General features: G+C 41.0%; 2 protein-coding genes across 3 annotated transcripts in view; one reads left to right on the top strand and one right to left on the bottom strand.

Moving 5' to 3' along the window:
• SYN3 (synapsin III) overlaps positions 1–19,004 on the bottom strand; it is a 188,942-nt gene that overhangs the window by 97,102 nt on the left and 72,836 nt on the right. The window lies entirely within an intron of this gene.
• The window catches only part of TIMP3 (TIMP metallopeptidase inhibitor 3), a 37,610-nt gene that overhangs the window by 7,560 nt on the left and 11,046 nt on the right, over positions 1–19,004 (top strand). The window contains exon 2 of the mRNA XM_009086428.4: positions 18,004–18,086. Coding sequence (XP_009084676.1) covers positions 18,004–18,086 — 83 coding nt within the window. The remainder of the gene's footprint in view (positions 1–18,003; positions 18,087–19,004) is intronic.

Raw genomic sequence — 19,004 nt, 5'->3', positions numbered from 1 at the left:
AGAGGTGCAGTGTGGAAGCCCCAGTGAAGAACTAGTACAGGCTGGTTAAGCCAGGAGGAGTCACTAGCTGTGACACATGGCAGGCCACCCTGCCTGGAGCTATGGGAACTGTGTGGGTCATGCCTAAGGTGGATCTTATCCATCCAGGAGAGTGTGCACTTAGTCTTCAGGGATCACTTCAGTAGGAGAAGCCCCATAAAACAATCTGATGTTCCATTGATTTATCCCTAACAGCCTGCAGCATGGTAACTTCTGACTGGCAATCAAGGCTTAGGCTTTGAAAAAACCTGGCTGTGTGTACTGGCCATGGACGGAACACATGCCCTTCATCCGGACTCCAGCCAAGCTGTTGCCTCCCTACATTCAGATGAATGCAAAGTTCCATCAAGTAGCCCTTCAAGAAATGCAGGTTGTATGGGTGTGTGGGCAGGGCTTGGTCTTTTATTTTTGCCAGGTGAGTTATAAGGAAAATACTGCTTAGCTGGAAAATGATTCACATTGAGCAGCAGGAGAAGCAAATGAAATAAAGCCGTATATAACATGGTGTCTAAAGGTACTTTTGAAATACATGATGTAGTAAGCTGCTCCAACTACAGCCAGGAGATAAAAGGAGAGTGTGCAAATGGCAGAGCCATCGTTGTTCAACACGTTGTTACTGATCCTGGGCAAAAATACACACTAATAAAAAAAATCTACAATTTTCCTTAGCTACCTAAAGTGTCAGAGCTCTGTTATCCTGCTGGTTCATAAGAGTTTAGAACCAGTTTATTGGGGAGGTAAAAAAAAGCATAAAGGGCCCAAGGAGGGAAAAGCAAATCCTCATAGATTTTTCTCTTTCTTCATTCCTCAATTTTGACATGAACAAGCCCTGCTTTCTGCTGGCCTGCATGATCACTGGTACTTCAGCAAAGCAGCTATTAATTGCACCAAATTTGCACAGGAATGAGCAGGTAGAAATGTCTACACCAGCTGCAACAGCATGAAGGTAACACATTATTACTTCTTGCTCCCTACTGATTCATTTAAAAAAAAAAAAAAGAAGTCACACAACAGCCCATAGGAAACAGGAGTATTTCTATTTAAGAGGGCTATTTTCAAAATGACCTAAGCTCCTGCTGGCCTAGAATGAAGGACTTGAATTTTAACTCCCTCATTCTGCATTGTAATTACAGTATGGAGATTTCAACATCTGTTTCCTTTTTTCCACGTGTCCCTCAGTATTGGGTGTTACTTCAGTGAAGGCAGCAGGGAGACCTGCTGGCATTATGTTAGTCTGTTAATTTTCTATAGAAGAGCATTGGAGCATTTGTTCAGACAACAAGTTCAATCTCTCATGCTCAGTGAATACACAAACAAGCAAAGATCTTGCTCCTCTGATATTTAATCAGCCCTCTCAAATTTCATGGATCAGCTGTAAATAGGAAGATTTCCCTCCAGTGAGCAGGTTTTATTGTTGGTCTCCAAACAGTTAAAATATAAGAGAAAAAAATGCTCTTGCTTGTACCAAGACAGGAAAACCACAGAATGGAAAGCTTCCGCTTAACTTTGAAAGACGGGAAATGGCTGGTGTTGGAAAGGGAACAGGTAGAGAAGTAGTGAGCCAGAAGATATCTGTGGAAAACCAGCTATTCCCCAGACACTTTTTCTTCAGCTCTATGTTCTTTTGGGGAATGGAGTTCCAGGCTGACCCCTGTGCTCCAAGCCCTTTATACACTTCTCAAGCACCCACCCCAGTTCTCTATTTCCTGCCTCCTCTGACACTGCTATAAATATCCTGCCTGCCTTTCATAGGTCCAGAGAAATGCACATTGCAGATAAAACAGATCTGAGGTGACAGTATGAAACAGCTTTTAGACCAGCTCTTGTGAAGTGAGTGACTGTTGGGTCCTCTGCTTTATCTTGTGAAGTGTGAGGTTTCTGAGTCCCTTGCTTTAAATTTCTTGAACAGTGAAGCATCCTCCTTATTTATCGTGCTCACCTCTGGATTAGGATGCATGGGTGCGTTTCTAAGGAAGTTATTTCCTCCAATAAATAATGTGCTATGTGAGGCACAGAACTGAAAGCTGAAAGAATTCTGGTATTTGGGAGAATGTAGGGTGGGGAAAAGATGGAACTAGTTGAAAGACCACACTGCATGCAAAGTATAGCACTTGCAATACTGAATACCTTAAATGCTTTGGTGAGGTGGATCAGTCCAAGAGGAAATAAAAGAGCGAAGTGATCCCTGGGGCTCTTAAATAGCCATCATGTACAGTACTTCAATAGCCACAAAATACCCAGCCCTCCCTTAGCATCCTGCAGGGCAAAAATCACAAACCCAGAGAAGCGTGAGAAGACAAGAGCTGCAGTTCCTGTGCAAGAACTTCAGTATTGAAAAAGATAGTGCTGGGGTGGGGGCAGGATGAGTTCTTAAGCCCTTTGTTTTACTTTTTTAAATATGAAGAGCAGCACCTGACCCTTTTTTATTTTTTCCTTTTTTTTTCGTTCCCCAAGGGGTTGGGGATTAAGGATTTAGTTGGTTATTTCCTTAGAGGATCAAGATAAAAAAAGAGACTTGAATAAGTCTCTTTCCATCTTCTCTACAGACAGTATATTTTCAATAGAATTAAGCAGCTGTCCTGCTTTCCCCCACTGTATAACAGTTTGCAGCTTTACAGAGAAGCAGAGAAATAGAAGATTTTATACTATCAGATAGAACTTCTAGGTGTACTTTAGGGGATTCCAAGTTATCTCAGGAAGGTTTTAAGGCATTCAGAGAGAAGCTCAACTAGATCAGGTGGTGAACAGCTAGTGGCCCTTATCGGTAGTTTGCCTTTAACACCTTTACTTTGGAACAAACACGCTGCAGCAGAACCTATGATAGTGAGTCATTTGCATCATCCAGTGCAGCTGGAGTCCTGGTACTGATAAAATATACCTCCCAGAAGTGTGATGTGGGATACTCTGACTTTCCCAAAGCTCTCTTCTCAGGCTGTCATTTTAATTCCTTATTATTGAAGATTGATTCAATCCATGGAGTTTTAAGTTCCTTCCAAAACTCTTTAGAGACATATTTCAACTCTGAAGTCTTTTTTTCTTTATCAGGATGAGTGCCTAATCTACCTCCCACATACATTCTAAATTGAAGCTATCTCTTGAGTTTGCGAGGATATTCTGTTTTCCTCTTTTTCTGTTTGACTGAGAGACCAACAGGGTGGGAAGCAGGTCCTTGCCAGCCTTTTTTCCAGTGGCAGGTTTAAATTGACTGAAGAAATGGTGTAGATTGAAAGGATCAGACCGCACCTGTCTGGTGTATTTGGCTGTATGGGAAACAAAGCTTTCACTAGTACCGGAAAGTTTTCAATCCAATAGGTTCCTTCCTGTCAGTGCAGAAACAGTGTTTGTTTCTGCATGCCCTTCTCACACCGATTTCCTCTAGTACTAATGGCTGTTGGAAGAGCTGGATAAAGGAAAGCACCGGGTCTTTCTTTCCCTCCTGTTTCAGAAACTGCTTTCCTGTTTGTCCTTTATGCAGCATGGCAGCTTGGGCTATTGACGTAAACTTTGTTCTTTGAGCTGTTCAAAGCTCTCCTCTTCTGAATTTGACATTGCCTACTCACATCCTGACTGCTGTTTTGACTGAAAGAAGGAAAGAAGACAGAACAGGATTCTAGGGTGGTAGTTGTCTTGGCGCACCCAGGGATTCACATTTTTGTGCAGGTTCAATGTTCGTTTATCAACATTCATAAGGTCAGCACACGGCAGGATTCCTCCAGTACACAATCCTCAGTATATATGCGGACCAGCGTTGGAAAGATTCATCAAAGTTGTTATTGAAACACTGTGGTAGTGCTTTGAAGAAGCATCACTAGGTTGCACTATTTAAAAATTAATGGGAAAGGCAGTTTTGGTTCAAAAAAAGTATCCAGGACCTGAATGGGAGAGGAAGATTTCAGAGGAGTTTTCTAAGAGTAGCTTAACCCTCTTGGTTCCCTTCTCTGATGAAATCCACCAGAGCTTGCAGTACCCCATCTTAACTTGTGCAATTAGAACCAAAATGGTGATGTATGTAATTTCCCCACTGAATTTTGGACTATATCTCTTTATTCTACTTTTTTCCCTCATGTGAACATCTCTGCTAAAGTTGCTGCAACAGGCCATATTGTCATAAACATACTGAAATGCAGTAATGTGGACAATCATTGTGCACCGGGATGAATGGGTGTTAAATAAAATAAAAGAAATCTTGTTTCTGTGTATTCCCAGGGTATTTTCCCTTGCCAAAGAACAGGCACTGAATGGAACTATACACTCATGAGTTAGCTACATGTTTGCCTGCCAATTTAATAGGAAGAGTAAGCAGGATCTGTTATGCTTTTACCCAGGAAAACAAAACTATGTTTCGGTGAGATTTCACTATAATGATGGTGGTTTCAGATCAGTTTTGGTTTTAGAATATATAGGCAGCAAATCTAAAGCTGACAGAACCAGGCAATGCCAGTCTGCTTTCTGCAGAACCAGTAATGTTTCAGCTATTCAAGATTATATTTCTTCTCTGCCCTGTTTGGAAGGTGGCAGGGGAATCCTTAATTGTCTTGTGTTTTCCTTAAAATCCCTTAACAGAAAATGTTACTGCAATCTGAGGCAAGGAGAATGTAATCTGTGGCTGTTTTGCATAGTTGGATCATTTGTTGTTTTTGTTTTTAAGCCAACTTGTGACTCTCTGAGGCTAACATTGTTCCAAATCTTATTAATAGCAGTCCTTGACATTTTAGACGTTTTATCTTTTCATTATTATTCATACATGCTCATTTCTGAATTTGCTAATGTGCACTTGCACTTCCTTAGCTTCCTTGCTTGCGGAAGGAAGCTGTGGAAGGAAACTGTGTGCACTAACAGCATGGTTTTGTTAACTGGGGTTCTGCTTATCCCACAGACTGTTAGAAGTGAACATGAAACTACACATTGGTAAGCCACACCTCTGATTTTTCTCCGGGGGAAAAAAGCTCTGTAACTATTCTTAGTTGGTATATTATGTGTGAAATGAAGTAGTTCCAAGGGGATGAACAACTGCTATTCAGATGAAATATGTTTATGCTTTGGTCTTCTCCTCAGAGCTACAGCAGTTCAGTGTTCTTGACTCAAAGTGTATCCTTGGGGTAGGAGCAAATCAAAGCCCGGGCAAGGCTGCCAAGCCCAGGCTTAGACGTGTGCCTCGTGTGCCTGTGTGTACATCTTGCAATTCGGTGATGACCCCGGTGACTTCTTGAACTTTTAATGACAATGCAGCTGTCTGTTCATGGTGCTAATTAACCCAAAATCTGATTCCTCCCTCCCCCTCGTTATCCATTGCGTGAATGAGATGTGAAAACAAGAAGACGACTTTTCCCGTGCCCTTAGGGCTGTCTGAGCCTGGCAGCAGTGACCCTGCCTGAGCCGAACTGAAAGAGCTGCTGCGCATTGGCCCATGAGCCTTTTTAATGCACTATTAAGATTCCACTTTCTCCCTCTCCCTCCTGTCCTGTAACAATTTGGAGCGATATGGCACTTAGGGGAAAACAGCTGCAGGAATAACTTTCTTTTGGAAAGCCTCTGGCTTTCTGACAGCTGTTCAGTTTGTAAGTCTAGGGATTTCTCCACTACTTATTTAGGGCCTGATCCCACTCCAGTTAAAATCAGTAGAAAGTTTCCAACTTGGTTCGGTGGGCAGTTGAAGGAAGCAGCTTCAGGAAGCAGCCTGCAATCAAACAATACTGCTTCAAAATGTTGGAAACAGCCAGAAAGGAAAATTAGAGTTGGAAAGCATTTATCACAGAGTTGACTTTCTGACTTGCCTGCAGGATCAAAGTACAAGCACTAAGCAGGCTGATGAGGAACAGGTTAAATTAGTGTTTGTGGTATCCTAAGTTGCTTTAAAAAATGGTTTTTGTAGGTCTACATTAATTTACAATTTGCAGTGTAATTGGCAGACTTTTATTGGCACAGTGAATTAAAGGACTGATCTTTGATGTTGAATGCTGATTTTAGTTTAGATACTCTGATTCATAGGGGATAATGGCTTTTTGAAATTATGCAAGTTCTCAGCACCTGCAGCTCTCATTGGTATGAATTTACTTGCCATGTCTGAAAAATGAGGAGAAAAATGGAATTACTCCTGTTATTAGATATTGTTGTTGTCACCTGATTTATATACAGTAAAAGAGAAGGCTAGAAACTTGCTGAGGAGGGTCAGATTTTCTGCTTCATAGAGAAGTTTGAAATGGTGGAAGTTTATTCCATCTGAAATGTGAGGGAAAATGATAATATTGGAGTTTTCAGCATGACATTTTCTGGGAAAAGTGATTCAGATACATCTGAATCTAATGTTTTGAAGGATTAATTGAAAATGTCCAATTTGTCTGAAGGTATCATTTCATGTCAACATTAAGACTTCAAGTGCAGTTGAAGAGAATTGCCAATGCAGGTTAAAAATAGGTGAAACTTTTTCTGAGAAAAAAATGAAAAAAACAATTTTGTTGAAGTTGATAATTTCCTTAGAAATTTGTGACTTAAGTAAAGCCATGATCCCTGACAGGAAAAAGCCTTTCCAAAAACATCTCTGGTGGCTTAACAGTAACAGCCTCCCCTTCTGGAAGTGATGATTTTGATCAGGTTACATGCTGCCTCTCAAGCTGGGAGAGATTCCAGTCCATTAGTCCTTCTAGGTTTATAGTTAGCTTTTTCTGAATGCGTAGAATTCCTTTTAAAACACCAATCTAGCTTCCTGAATGCTGAGAACTCCCTTTACGACACAAAACTAGATTCCCTTTGCTTGCTCCAGTCCTTGTCAATAGGCTGTTCTCCTTGTGTTTACTGCATTAATAATCAAACAAGTTTGCTTTGTGATTATGTTGCTGCCAGTGGACTGAGACGAGGTATTTCCCCTTGTATTTCTGTTAGTTCCCTCCCTGTCAATATTTAAACAAAGTTACACCTGTGTTCCAGGTGCGAGCTTAACTCCAGCCCTGAAAAGCTGGCTCTTGGGAGCGCGGTTCATTACTTTGCCAAAATAGTCCTGTTACAGCAATGTCTGAGGAGACCGAGACAGGCAGGAAACAGGCTTGGTGGAGACCCTGGAAATGATTACCCTTCTCTGTAAGCATTCAGCAGTGCCATATCCAGAGAACTTCTGCCTCCCAAACAGTTAATGGGCCTTAGAGCATTCAAAAATAGCCATCACTGTGCCAGGGCAGCTGTGAAATGATTACCCAACTATATCTTGTGACTTTTAAGTTTTTTTTCTAAAAAGTTACAAGGACACCAAAGAAGTGATATGGGAATGCAAGCTTGCCTCCCTTAAATTGGAAATTTATGGAAGTTTTCAGTAAGAATTCTTTCCAAAGCTGTCAAACTCCAGTAGCACAGATGAGCTAAGTGACTGGTACATTCACTTCAGAGTGAATCTGCATCAGATTCATATGGTCAGACTTAAGCGTTTCCATTTAAAACTCACTTATTATCAGTACAGTCTAAGAATAAAACAACATGGGTTAGTCTTTAATTTGCATAAATATTTGTTGTGCCAAAAAATAAAAGTCAACAGTTGGTGGTAAACAGGCACGAATAACCCTTCAGTGTGTTCTCTGCACTTACACAAGTCTGGCTAAGAGTCATAACTCATTAATATGCCACTGGTAGCACCAAGGATGTATATAAGCACCCTAGTAATGATACACTGCTTCTGGAAATCCATTTTGATTATGGTCTACTGGGTTGTTCATTGATACGAAATTCTGATGAAAAGTATGTATGAAGAAATTTTGGGTAGTAGAAGAATGAGATGCAGTTTCCATGGAGCACCTTAGGCTAGTCTGTCAGTAGGACAGTCAGGGAGTTTGAGCAAACTGTTTGAAGAAGGAAGGTGACTGGCCATTGGCTATCTACCTTTTCTGCTGTCAGTGCTCTGTGTCATTGCACAGGGAGAATCCTATCTTCAGAGCCAGAGGATGCACAGCATGCAGTTGCTCATGTGTTGCTTTGGGGTTGCTCATGTAAAGAATTGGTGGTTTTGGTTTTGGGGGGATTTTTTTTGGTTGGTTGTTTTTTTACCTGATTTCCACAACAAATCAACACTGAGTTCTTGTGGCCTTCTAAGGTCAGAAGTGAAGAATGATGCTTTGGAATGCAGTTATGACAGGGCACTACAGGGACTAAGGGAAGGTTCTGGATAGGTAGGCAAATTAGTGTAATTGCCCTGCTATTGTCCTAACCATCACCCTGTATTGTCCTTGTCCTTGACCTCTAGGCTGCAGGGAACTGTGGTATGTGAGGTTCACTCAGGACTCAGGGAGATTTCCTACTTGCTTTAATGACCAGTGAATCAGGATCTGAGTGCTACACCTAAAGCTTTATGTGGTGCTCAGACTCCATAAAATTCTTCATGTACCTAAGATCAGCTACATGGTAGTAATTACTGTGATTACATAACAGACATTAATAAAATGGGCAATTAGTAATTTCCTTAAGCATTGTGATATAACCAGAACTGTGTCGTGCACGTGTCCAGTGTATGTGAACAGTCTGCAGATGCTGGCAGCTTCAAAACAATTGATGATGTCTCAAGAGTGGTGAGCAAAGATACTCTTTTCACTGGGGAAATTGTTTGAATGCAGTTTTAATTTCAGGGTCTGGCAGACTAAATACTAGGTCCTGTCAGGCCCAGTGTGAATAAGAGCAGCACAGCAGTGCCTGTAGGCCTGACCTGGTTAAATATGTATACCTCTTTGGTATGGACAGCTGCTTAGCCTGTCAGTTTAGTGCAAGTTTTGTAATGCAGGAAGGAATTTGCAGGCCCACCCAGTACCCTTGAAATCTATACATGTTCCCAAGCAGCTCTTCCTCTCTTGCTCCTACGTGCAAAATTGAGCATAAACCATGTGATCAGTGGAGTGTGGCCTCCTCGCAGAAAGCTGGCACCCATCCCAGATGGGCAAGGTGCTGAAGCAAGGAGAGTCCTCTGAAGTAAGTTGATGAAGCAGGGAGTGTCCAGGCCTGTGGCTTTTGATAATCTCTCTTTTGAAGGGTTTACGTGGCTGTCAGAGATGCCCTACTTCTAATGCATAGATGAAAACTGCCTTCAGATGTTCTCTTTAGTAGGACTCTCTTTCCTCCCCCTCTTTCTCCTGTTGAACTGTTTGGATCTGGTGCCCAGTGGGATTGTGGATTGCACAGTGGGTTAAGAAAGACTAATAAATGGGCAGATTTGGCTCAAAAATTTTTCTATTGCATCCTTAAAAAATAAAGTGATGAATTTATAATGCTTGTTAACTCTGGTTATACCCCAAGAGAAATCTAGCACTAAAGGCAAAACCGTGCCAGTTCTATGTGTCTGGTTTTACAGAAGTTTCATTATTACTTGAAATGCCAAGTAGCATCTACCAGATTCAAGCCCTGGGCATTCACTCATCAAGTGCTGGATCAGAACATCTTCCCTCACCTCCTCTTTGATGTATGTGAGCCATCTCTTGGCTGCTTAGTGGAGACAGTGGGTTTGTTCTGAAACCTGATATCAAGCTGCAACACAACAGCCTACAGAAGAAACGACCATAGCCCCATAAAGCAACTTATCTATGACTTTTACAGGCTGGGGACTTCCCTTTCTCAGCAGAACTGAAACTTCCTAGGTAATTTATAGTAAATTTAAAAAAAAATTCAGAAGGGTATGTCTACATTGCCTCTTCAACCTGAAATCTCACTGTGTACCCATTTTGATGTACACCAGAAAACAACATCATTTGAGAATTGTTTAGTTTCAACAGTACTTTGTTCTTTGAAGAGTGCTCATGACCTCAAGAGAAAAAAAATCTGCACCATGTGAATCAGAATGGGATTTCTATGATTGTGGTAGGTTCTTGAAAATATCACTTGATCCATTTTAATTACTTTAGCACTCGTTCTTGCAGTTGATCATCATGATCTGTGGAAACAGAAGATCAGCCTCATTACAGCTGTATCACTAAATCATAGGCAAAGGACATATTTTCTCCTTGCAGAGGCTGCTCCCCTAACTGTACTCTTTAGGCAATTCATCTCTCATCATATGCTCCAATTTGCTTTCCATGTTACTGCTCATTTGATGGGTTGGGAAACGATCAATGCCAGATGCACATTCCTTTCTGGCAGTAAATGCTCCTGCAGCAGTAAGTTATGTGCACCAGCTTCTTGTTTCATTAAAATCACATATGGTTTCCATTTGCCCCTAATTGGTCTCACATCAGCTCTGCCATATTCTCTGAGTGGAAAGCTTAGACCTGTGGCTCCTTTGAACAATTCCAAAGAACTGTGGGAAACCACAGCCTTGTCTCAGCCTGGCTTCCCCTAGTCCTCTATGTACTGTGTTGAGAAGTACTTGATCTGGAACAGGGCTGAAGTAAATCTTATTCTATTGCACCAATTGTATGTAGACAAAAGGAAACGGAAAGATGTTTTGAGCTGAGTATTGCTCTGTCATATACTTGTTATCCACTATTGTAAGCTGGCTTTGGAAGAGCTTTTGTGTGTTGGCTTTGACAACCATCTTTCCAATGCTGCTAACCTTGGCTGCAAGCATTTCTGTCTTTGGCAGTTGACAGGGACACAGAATGAGGCAAAATGCACTCTGCTGAAAACACTTTTTGGAGAGAGATGCGAGATGCCTCTACTGTGCTCGGTACATGAGACACTCCCTTTCCCTCCCTCCACTTGTATCATTTTTCCTTCCTTTTCTCTGATTCTTGCCTACTGCCTTTTGCCTTTAGCCTGAATTCAGTTTCCAGTGGCAAGTTTAAAAATATAGGTGGAAAGTAAAAAAAAGCCTGCCAAAAGGGAGACAGAAAAATGTCTAGTTGGCAGGAATGACATTGTTTTTTCCTTTTATTTTACCAGAGTGTTCTCAATGTTGTAGGCATGCTCAATACATAATCTGCAGTGTCTCTGCTTAGATCTATAGCAAACCTAGAATGTTTTGTTGATGCAAGCTGTGAGACTAACCCGGCAATGCATGTAACTACAGTAGCTCAACTCTGTGCCTGATCTAGCTAATCTCTTATGTCTACCTGGCTTCACTGACTTTAGTAGCTGGGAACAAAAGACAGTGGGTTTTTTCTTCTTTCTTTCTTTCTTTCCTTTAGCTTCTCTGTGTTTTTGATGAGGTATTTCCTGAAGCTGGTTTTTATATGTACTAACATCTACTATGGATCTAAGAGATTCTATTTGGACCTTTTAAATGAATATAAATGCATTTTAGATCCATCCATTCTTCCTTCTTCATTCAGTCTTCCCTCTATTTCCAATGGTGTGTATGATGGGGAAGCAGGGGTACTAACATTAGGAGTTAAATGCAGGGTAAGTGCTGGGCAGTTGAAGGGAGTTTAGCAACCTGAAAGAAATGTCCAGAAGAGAATTTGCAGGTTCTCATTTAACAGAGATCTCTTGTTTCTCTCTGATTCTTATGTATTTCAAAGAGTGCTTGGACTTCCATAGGATCAGATGCACCATATAGGGAAGGAGAAAATGCTTGATACTACTGCCATCACAAAGGTTGTATCCAGTTTATAAGCTACAGGTGAAATGCCAAGCACTAACCAAGTTCTGCTTGGTTGTTTTATTCAACCTTGTTTCTTTAATTTATGGTCTTGTTGGGAGGATTAACTTTCTCCTAAGTAAAGCCCTTCTAGAGAAGTTTATACTTTTTGAGGTGATGGAAGGTCTGACACAATCAAAATCTTGTATGAAGAAGTTGTATCACTCCTTATTTTGCAGTGTTAGAAATCAAGCAGGACAGCATGTTGTGCAAACAGAATCTCAGAATCAAGGAAATCTGCAGGGATGGGAAATGTGGTTAATATTTAGCAAGTGTAATTGTGATCAGTTGTTTTATATGGAGCTTAGGCCTGGGCAAACCCATTTAATTGCCTTCCCCTTTTCTTTGGGGTGGCCTTAAAAAAGACTTGCCATGCCACAGACAGGGGAAGTTTTTTTTGATCTGTAAAACAAAGGCCAAAAGTAAATGTCATAATTTGGGTTAGAACAAGGGAAGGAAAGTTATCTCTGTCTTGCTTTCCTGTTTTTATTTAGACTTTCATTGTTAGTTACCAACGTGCTTGCTGATGTAAACGCACATCCTTTACAATGTGATATTTATGTGGCAACTGACTGGCAGAGATGAATGGTGTTGAAAAGGTGTTCTTTCTCTGTTAGTGTTCCTGAGAGCACTTTAAAAATGAAAAGTCAAGATTTTGAGTGCAAATAATGGGAACTAGTTTGTTGGTCAGGGTATGAGAGGAAGGCAACCAGCAGTGAACCTCTTAACTGCACTACCTTTTATTTGGTTCCTTGATGTTCTTTGGTGATGCTGTGTACTAGCACAGTTGAATTTGACTTCTTCAAAGACAAAGCAAAAGGGGTTTGTTTTGCCTTTTTTGGCTTTGGATGAAGGTCAGGATGGAAGGAAGCAAAAGAAAGCTTCTCTGTGGTATTTTTTCAGCCTTCTTGTGCTTTGCAAGAAGCCTTCAAATTCAACACTCTGATTTATAAAAGAATTCTGGTTTGGTCATGGAGGAGGAGGTAACTTTCAGTAGTAACAGATCATCAAACTGGCTGGAGGCTTCTGTTTTTTCCCCCTCTTCATAAATCCCCTGCTGTAATCAGTGTTTCCCTCTCCTCTCTGCTTCCTGTTGAAGTGGAGGAATGGGTGAAGGGCTGCTATCTTTTCCCCCTCCTAAAACAGGCACCAGGTACTTGCTGCTCATAGAAGCCTGCAGCCACTGGGCAATTTAATAGAGCCTCCCAAAAGGCTGCATACAGTTGGGCCACACTTACAGTTCAAAAGACAAAATCCACCTTTAGTTATGATCCTCTGGTTTTAGGGCAACCAACAGTGTTGATAGTAATTGCTAACAGATCAGCCAGGGCAGTGGGGAAAGGAATGCATCTTGTGAGAGTGAGCACGGGAGACAGCAATACCATCTTAGCAGCACCATCAGCCCCAGTACTAGAAAATCTGTGTGTAAAAGCATCCTGCTTTGACCACATCCTGCCTTGACCACAGCAGGGGACACCCCCATAAATGACACTCAGTAGTGTGCTAGGTATACTCAGGAGTCTAAAACATACCAGCTGCCTTAGCCCTGTGTGATGTGAGCCCTCCAGCATGTACCAGCACAGAAAGGAGTTCTTGTGAGGCAGATCAAATGAGAAAGCTGGTAAAAAGGTCTCAGTAAATTGCTCTTGGAAGTGAACTCTTGTATAGATAGTCTTTGGATGAATAAAATGGCAACCATCCTCCTTGGCAAAGCATTGTGTTTAAGTGTTGGTGTAGTCAGTGGCCTCAGGACAGAAGGAGCTTTTCATCAGCCTCCCAGTCACGTTACTGCTCCCCATATATTTTATTTAGCCACTATGCCAGAGAATGGCCTGGGAGAATAACTTGTACCGTGTGTCTCCATTAGTAAACAACAAGTCCTCCATATCCTTCACTCACTTTAATGCAATGAGCATGCATTTCAGCCAAAGCTCTCACTTAAAATTACTCATACTGCACACCAATAAAATAAATCCTTGAAGCAATAATGAGAAGTGTAGCCATTGTTACCCTCCTGAGCCGTTCATGGTAATTGGTCACAAGTGAAATGGGTTTGGAGCAAATCCTGGTCTCTGAAGGGTGTGCCTCCATTTAAAATGCTGTTTGTGGGTGACAACCAGCCCACTTGCACAAAAGCATCTGGTTCTCATGGTGCAGTTGAGCAAGCTGCTGGGATTGGTGGTGTTAGTCTGGGTCTGTACTGCTGTCCTCTCATCTGGGGAAGGTAAGATTTGGGACAGGGTCACCATCTAGTGGCTGGTCCCGATAAAGGACACGGGCTGAATTGAACCAGGACATTTGATGTTGCTTATGAGTTGGGAAAACGAGCTGCCACACATGTGGTATTTACTGTGTGCCTGGATGGAATTATTTGGTAGCTACAAGTCTTTTCACCGTGTTGTTTCCTCAGCTTGGCAAATGCATGTTTTAATCTCTGATTTTCTGCTCCTTGACTCGTGCAAAGAGTGCCTTCTCCCATCTCAGATATAAAGTCAATGTCCTCTTCTGCTTCATGCCTTGCCTTTAGGCCTATTCTCCCTTGAATCCTTGAGAAAATGGCCGCAGAGTAAATGATAAGGTAAAGAGTACTTGAGTTAGATATGTGTGCATATGGGCAAATAAAAGGTCACTTTTTCCTGTTCCCATTCTGATTTGTTTGCCTTTATAGGACCTCATCCAGTGACATTTGGAAAAGATGTAGGTGATTTTTGTCTGTATTTATGAGTGTCCTTGCACCTGCAGACAGTTTGTACCACACTAGAGATGCCAGGGAAATGCAAACCAGTAGCTGCTGGCACTACACTAGTCCTGGCAAACCTGAGCCAGGTTTTTCTAACTGCCAAGCTAGTTTACATTAAAAAAAATACAAACAAAACCACAAAAAAGCCTGGGAAAAGAGATAAATGCACTAATAATTTGTGATACATTCTTAGATGCGTTTCTTGAATACTCAAACACAGCAGTTTATTATTTTAATTATTTTTTTTAGAGTATCAACTAAAAGCCTGGTTTCCTTCCTTTCATGAGGGGATGTTTCCTCCCTTAATTTTTTAATCATGTCAAATGTTGAGAAGCAGTGCATATGTTCTCTCCTCTTTGTATCATGGCATGGCTGCCATGCTTATCTTACCAAGATTTATATTCTTGTCTAATTTAGCTTTTCATAAATAATTACAAATCACTCATGAGACCTTGCCAACTGCTCCAGTCCCACAAAGTGACCTGACCTGAAACCCCAAAGTACTGAGAAACATTCATCTTGGAGTATTTTCATAGGCAATGCTTCAAAGGAATTGCGGTTTAAAAATATGCAGCTATTTTGGTGACCACTTGTGCGGGATAAAGTTTCCCATCAGTAATAGCAGGACTGTAATAGCGCTTCAAGGAGAAGGGAGGAGCTCAGGAGAGCAGTCACAGCACATTTTGCCTCATTCTGCTCAAGAAGTAGGAGTCTGCAGCAGTAAACAGTCGACTTCGTTAACTTAACATGGACTGAAATTGCAGCAGAAATGCTGTAAATTTCAGATAATTTGCAGAGGGTGAAAAGTTCCTCTGGCAAGTAGGCATGGCCCCTGCTCAGTCAGGAGCAATGTTCTTTATTTTCTGGCCAGGTATGAAGAGTGGCCCAGCCATATAACTGGGGAGTGGTGGCTTGAAGGAGCAAAGATAGGGACTGGGAAACACATGGCTGCAGGTGTGCAGCGTGGAGCTCTACTCTGAGCAAGGTGTACAAGTGGCTCTCACGTGTGGAGCCTTAGGGGGTTGAAGCTACACATGCAAGAGCAGTTCTGAGCCATTCTGTCCATCCAGCATTTCTCTCCAATGGCTCAGAGTCATTTCATCCTCAGGGATGGGAATTTAACCTCACAAATAACAGGTTATAGACTTAACTTGGAATGCCCTCTGCTACTTGACTAACAGCTTGTTTTTTCCTTTAATATGGGAAAAATTGTGCAGGGTGGGTTCTTTTTTTCATTTCTAGGTCTTCAATGAAGAAAGGAACTTAGCTGGAAATGTTACCATTGGAGTGATACAGGCACCTTCTCTGAAAAACAGAGGGCTTGACCCTCTTACAAAAGGCTTGAAGTGATAGCTCACACTAAGGTTTGTCATCACTTTTGTAGTTGAATTTGCTAGGATGGTTCTCGAACTTTTTTAGGGGACAATACAGACCCTTCTACTTGTTTGCAAGGGTATTATTAGTTGAAATCAGAATGCTCTTACGTCCTAGTAGAGATACGCATTTTTAATATTTGGTGAAGCTGTTGATTAGTCCATAAATCAAAGCTTCTGTCTGAAATGGCTGTGGTACCCTCACTAAAAGTCAAATGACTGACAAGCTAGGAGTGAAATACATGAAGAAAATGGAGTTTTAGGTATTTTGTCAGCAACTGAGAAGGTGCTTGTTATCTTATATGCTGTGTTCTGGTTTGGAAACCCTAACATTTTGTAATACTAACTTTTAGTGTATTTCTTATAATTGTCAATAAGATATAGAATTTTTTTTTTGTTCATGTTAGATGTGTTGGGCAAACACCAGTTTTATCAACTTCAGTGTATCAGCAGATAAAGATAAGATTTTTGACACTCTCTGCTATAGAGTCCAGTATTAGTGAGCTGTCCTGGAATTCACAAAGCCTTAAGGAATTATGTTGTTTCTCACTGGCCCTTGGACAGTCTGGTTTCTGTAGCTTTGCTGGTGGTTGTGGTGGTTGGGGGCAGCAAGTGGAGGAAGCTAGTTCTTTAAAGATATTTGCAGTCCTCAAACACACGGTTCAATACAGCTACTAAAATTTGAAGATGAGAGTAAATTGAAGTTGGAACAACTTGTTAAATAGAATAATCAATAAAATTGCTTTTACTGCCATTGGGAAATAGAAGTTTTTAAAAAAATTGAAGTTTTACACTCAGTGAATGAAGGTCTTGTTGGTTCTTTGAATCAAAGCCAAGACTGTCCTACGCAGTTTAAAATTTCTTTGACAAGTCTGGCTGTAGCACAGGATATAAATCAGAGCAGAGTGGATTTGTCTTCATTTCACACCACCCTCGTGGAACAAAGTCCAGGAATTGGTGTGTAAAACCAGACCTATCTGCTGATTTGAATCTGTTCTACTGATTATTCCAAAAGTTAGGACAAGCTTTTTTGCCTCCTTAGTTGGACCTAGGTAGTGGAAAAAACCTTACTTAATCTTCTCTTTTTCTCCATTCCTTCCAGTGGGCTTCTACAGATTTGAAACCTAAATAAGCTAAGATGCAGCAAGATGTTTGTTTAATGTCCTTTATATTCAGGAAAACGTATCCCAGAACTTTGTTGCAGCTGTTAGATAGTGCTGTAATGCAAATAACTCACTGTATTTTCCTACTTCCACCTCTTTGGCTCATTTCTATGCCTCCCTGCTTTTTTTTTTTTTTTTTTTTTGGGTGTCTGTGATAGATTAAAATGGATAATGCCTGCCTGTTGCTGAGCTTTGCTCCTCTGCTGAGATGAGCAGGTGGTTGAAGAACTTTTTCAAAGAGGATCGATAGAACAGTTTTTAAAATTTTCTTTTATGTGTGTGGAATGCCCCAAAAATGGATGAGCAAGAGAACCCTTCATTAAGCACTGATTGTAAACTTCCCATTGGATCAAAATAAAATCCTTATCTGTGGGATCTCAAAATCCTTATCTGTGGTGGGTTGGGCTCACCTGACATTGCTGTGGTGCATCTGCGGTACACTTGCAGTACCTGTGCCATAGAGCACACCCTACCCCTTGTTATCCACGAGGAAATGCAGTGCAGTGTACATAAGATCTGATGGGTCAGCTTTTGTTTGTCTTCCAGGTGACTTCTGGCTAGGCTGGCAGCTTTCACTGAGCATTTGGTGGTTGCTGAATAATCCGGTTTGCACAGTAGCTGTTTGTTCAAGGGAGCATTTGTTAGTTTTGTGGCACCTCAGAGGTGGCAGTTGTAATGAAATCCCAGATATGAGATATTGCAGTATCCTGTACTGAGTTGTTTTGTTTATTGGGAAAGAGAAGCTGCATTGGGCACACAAAGAACAAAGTAAAAGTACTATCCTGTATGTTGAGAGTTAAGGCACTACAAACTTTGCTTGGTGCAAAGATTTTAGTCTGTCTTGGTCCCAGCTACAGTCTGCTCTGCAGATTTCAGTGAGATTTAAACACAAATAATGCTTGTTCTTATTCTTCATACAGAACCGGATTTCCTATAAATAAATACCTGCTTTGCCATCCCATTTTACCTACCTCCACTGTTTGTGAGACTTAGAATAAATTGAGAGGAAGGTTGACCTGGACTTTTGTTTATTTTACAGGATAACTTATGTAAACAGTTTTGTGGACTATTTTTTTAAGTGAAGGATATAGCAAAAATGTTATGTAAAGTTGTCTATAATTTGCTGTATTTTTCCCTCCCTTATGACAGTGATCCGAGCTAAAGTGGTGGGGAAGAAGCTCATGAAAGATGGACCCTTTGGAACAATGCGATACACGGTCAAGCAGATGAAGGTATGTTTGCAGACATTTCCCATGGGCTAGTAGATATGATAAGGAATCTAATTAACACATAATAACAAACACTTTACATACTTAACAGCACCTCCACTTTTTGTACTGGCTGTACAGAATGGAAGGAAACCAGCTGTTGGTAGAAACTTGCCTGAAGAGGGGAAAGAAACAGGAAGAGATCATTCCTGACATACAGTGCTGAATACCTGAATTCTCCCATTATTTTAAGAGTTTTGGTAGTAAAAGATGCCAGATGGTCTTCACTAGGTACTGAAGAAGTGTTTTGTGTTCAACATGCACAGTGTTAGACTGGAAATGCCAGCTTTTCCATGCAGCACATTCATTAAAACCAGGAAAGAAATTATGCTATGGGGTCTGCCAGCCTTAGGAGAGTGCTCATTTCTCTTCTTTTCTTGCTTTCTCTGTGACCACTAGTTAGGATTACGGCTTTTTTTTCATGTACAAAACAAATGAAAATCTTATAGTGAAGTCTTTATATAAAGCTAAACAGACCATTGCAGCTTTTAAATATTGTTGGCTTAGAAGAGCTGTGAAGTATTGATTCAGAGATGAAAAGAGGTACAACTACACCAGTTGCTTGATTTCTTTAGCTTCTTTCTTCAGAGCTCTAATTCTTTGCTGCACAAACTGCACTCAACCTGCTGCTTTGGACTTGGGTTTTTTTCTCAAACTGCCCCCTTGTTATGTAATGCTAAAAATCAGCCCTAGATTGTTTTTCTTGGCAATGCCATTCCAGTCATAAGACTGGTTTATGTCTTTAGGAAAAAAGGAAAAAAAAAAAAGAAAGGGAATGGAAAAGCTTGGCAGAGACTGCAGAAATCTGAAACATATTAGACAAAGTAAAGGTTCAGAAAAAACCAGTCACTTGCTTGCCTTGTAACAGTAACTCTCTTTATA

The sequence above is a fragment of the Serinus canaria genome, chromosome 1A, assembly GCF_022539315.1.
Source record: "Serinus canaria isolate serCan28SL12 chromosome 1A, serCan2020, whole genome shotgun sequence".
NCBI classification, from domain to species: Eukaryota; Metazoa; Chordata; class Aves; order Passeriformes; family Fringillidae; genus Serinus; species Serinus canaria.
The sequence above is the reverse complement of the archived record's forward strand: the minus strand, read 5'-3'. Positions and strand labels throughout refer to the sequence as shown.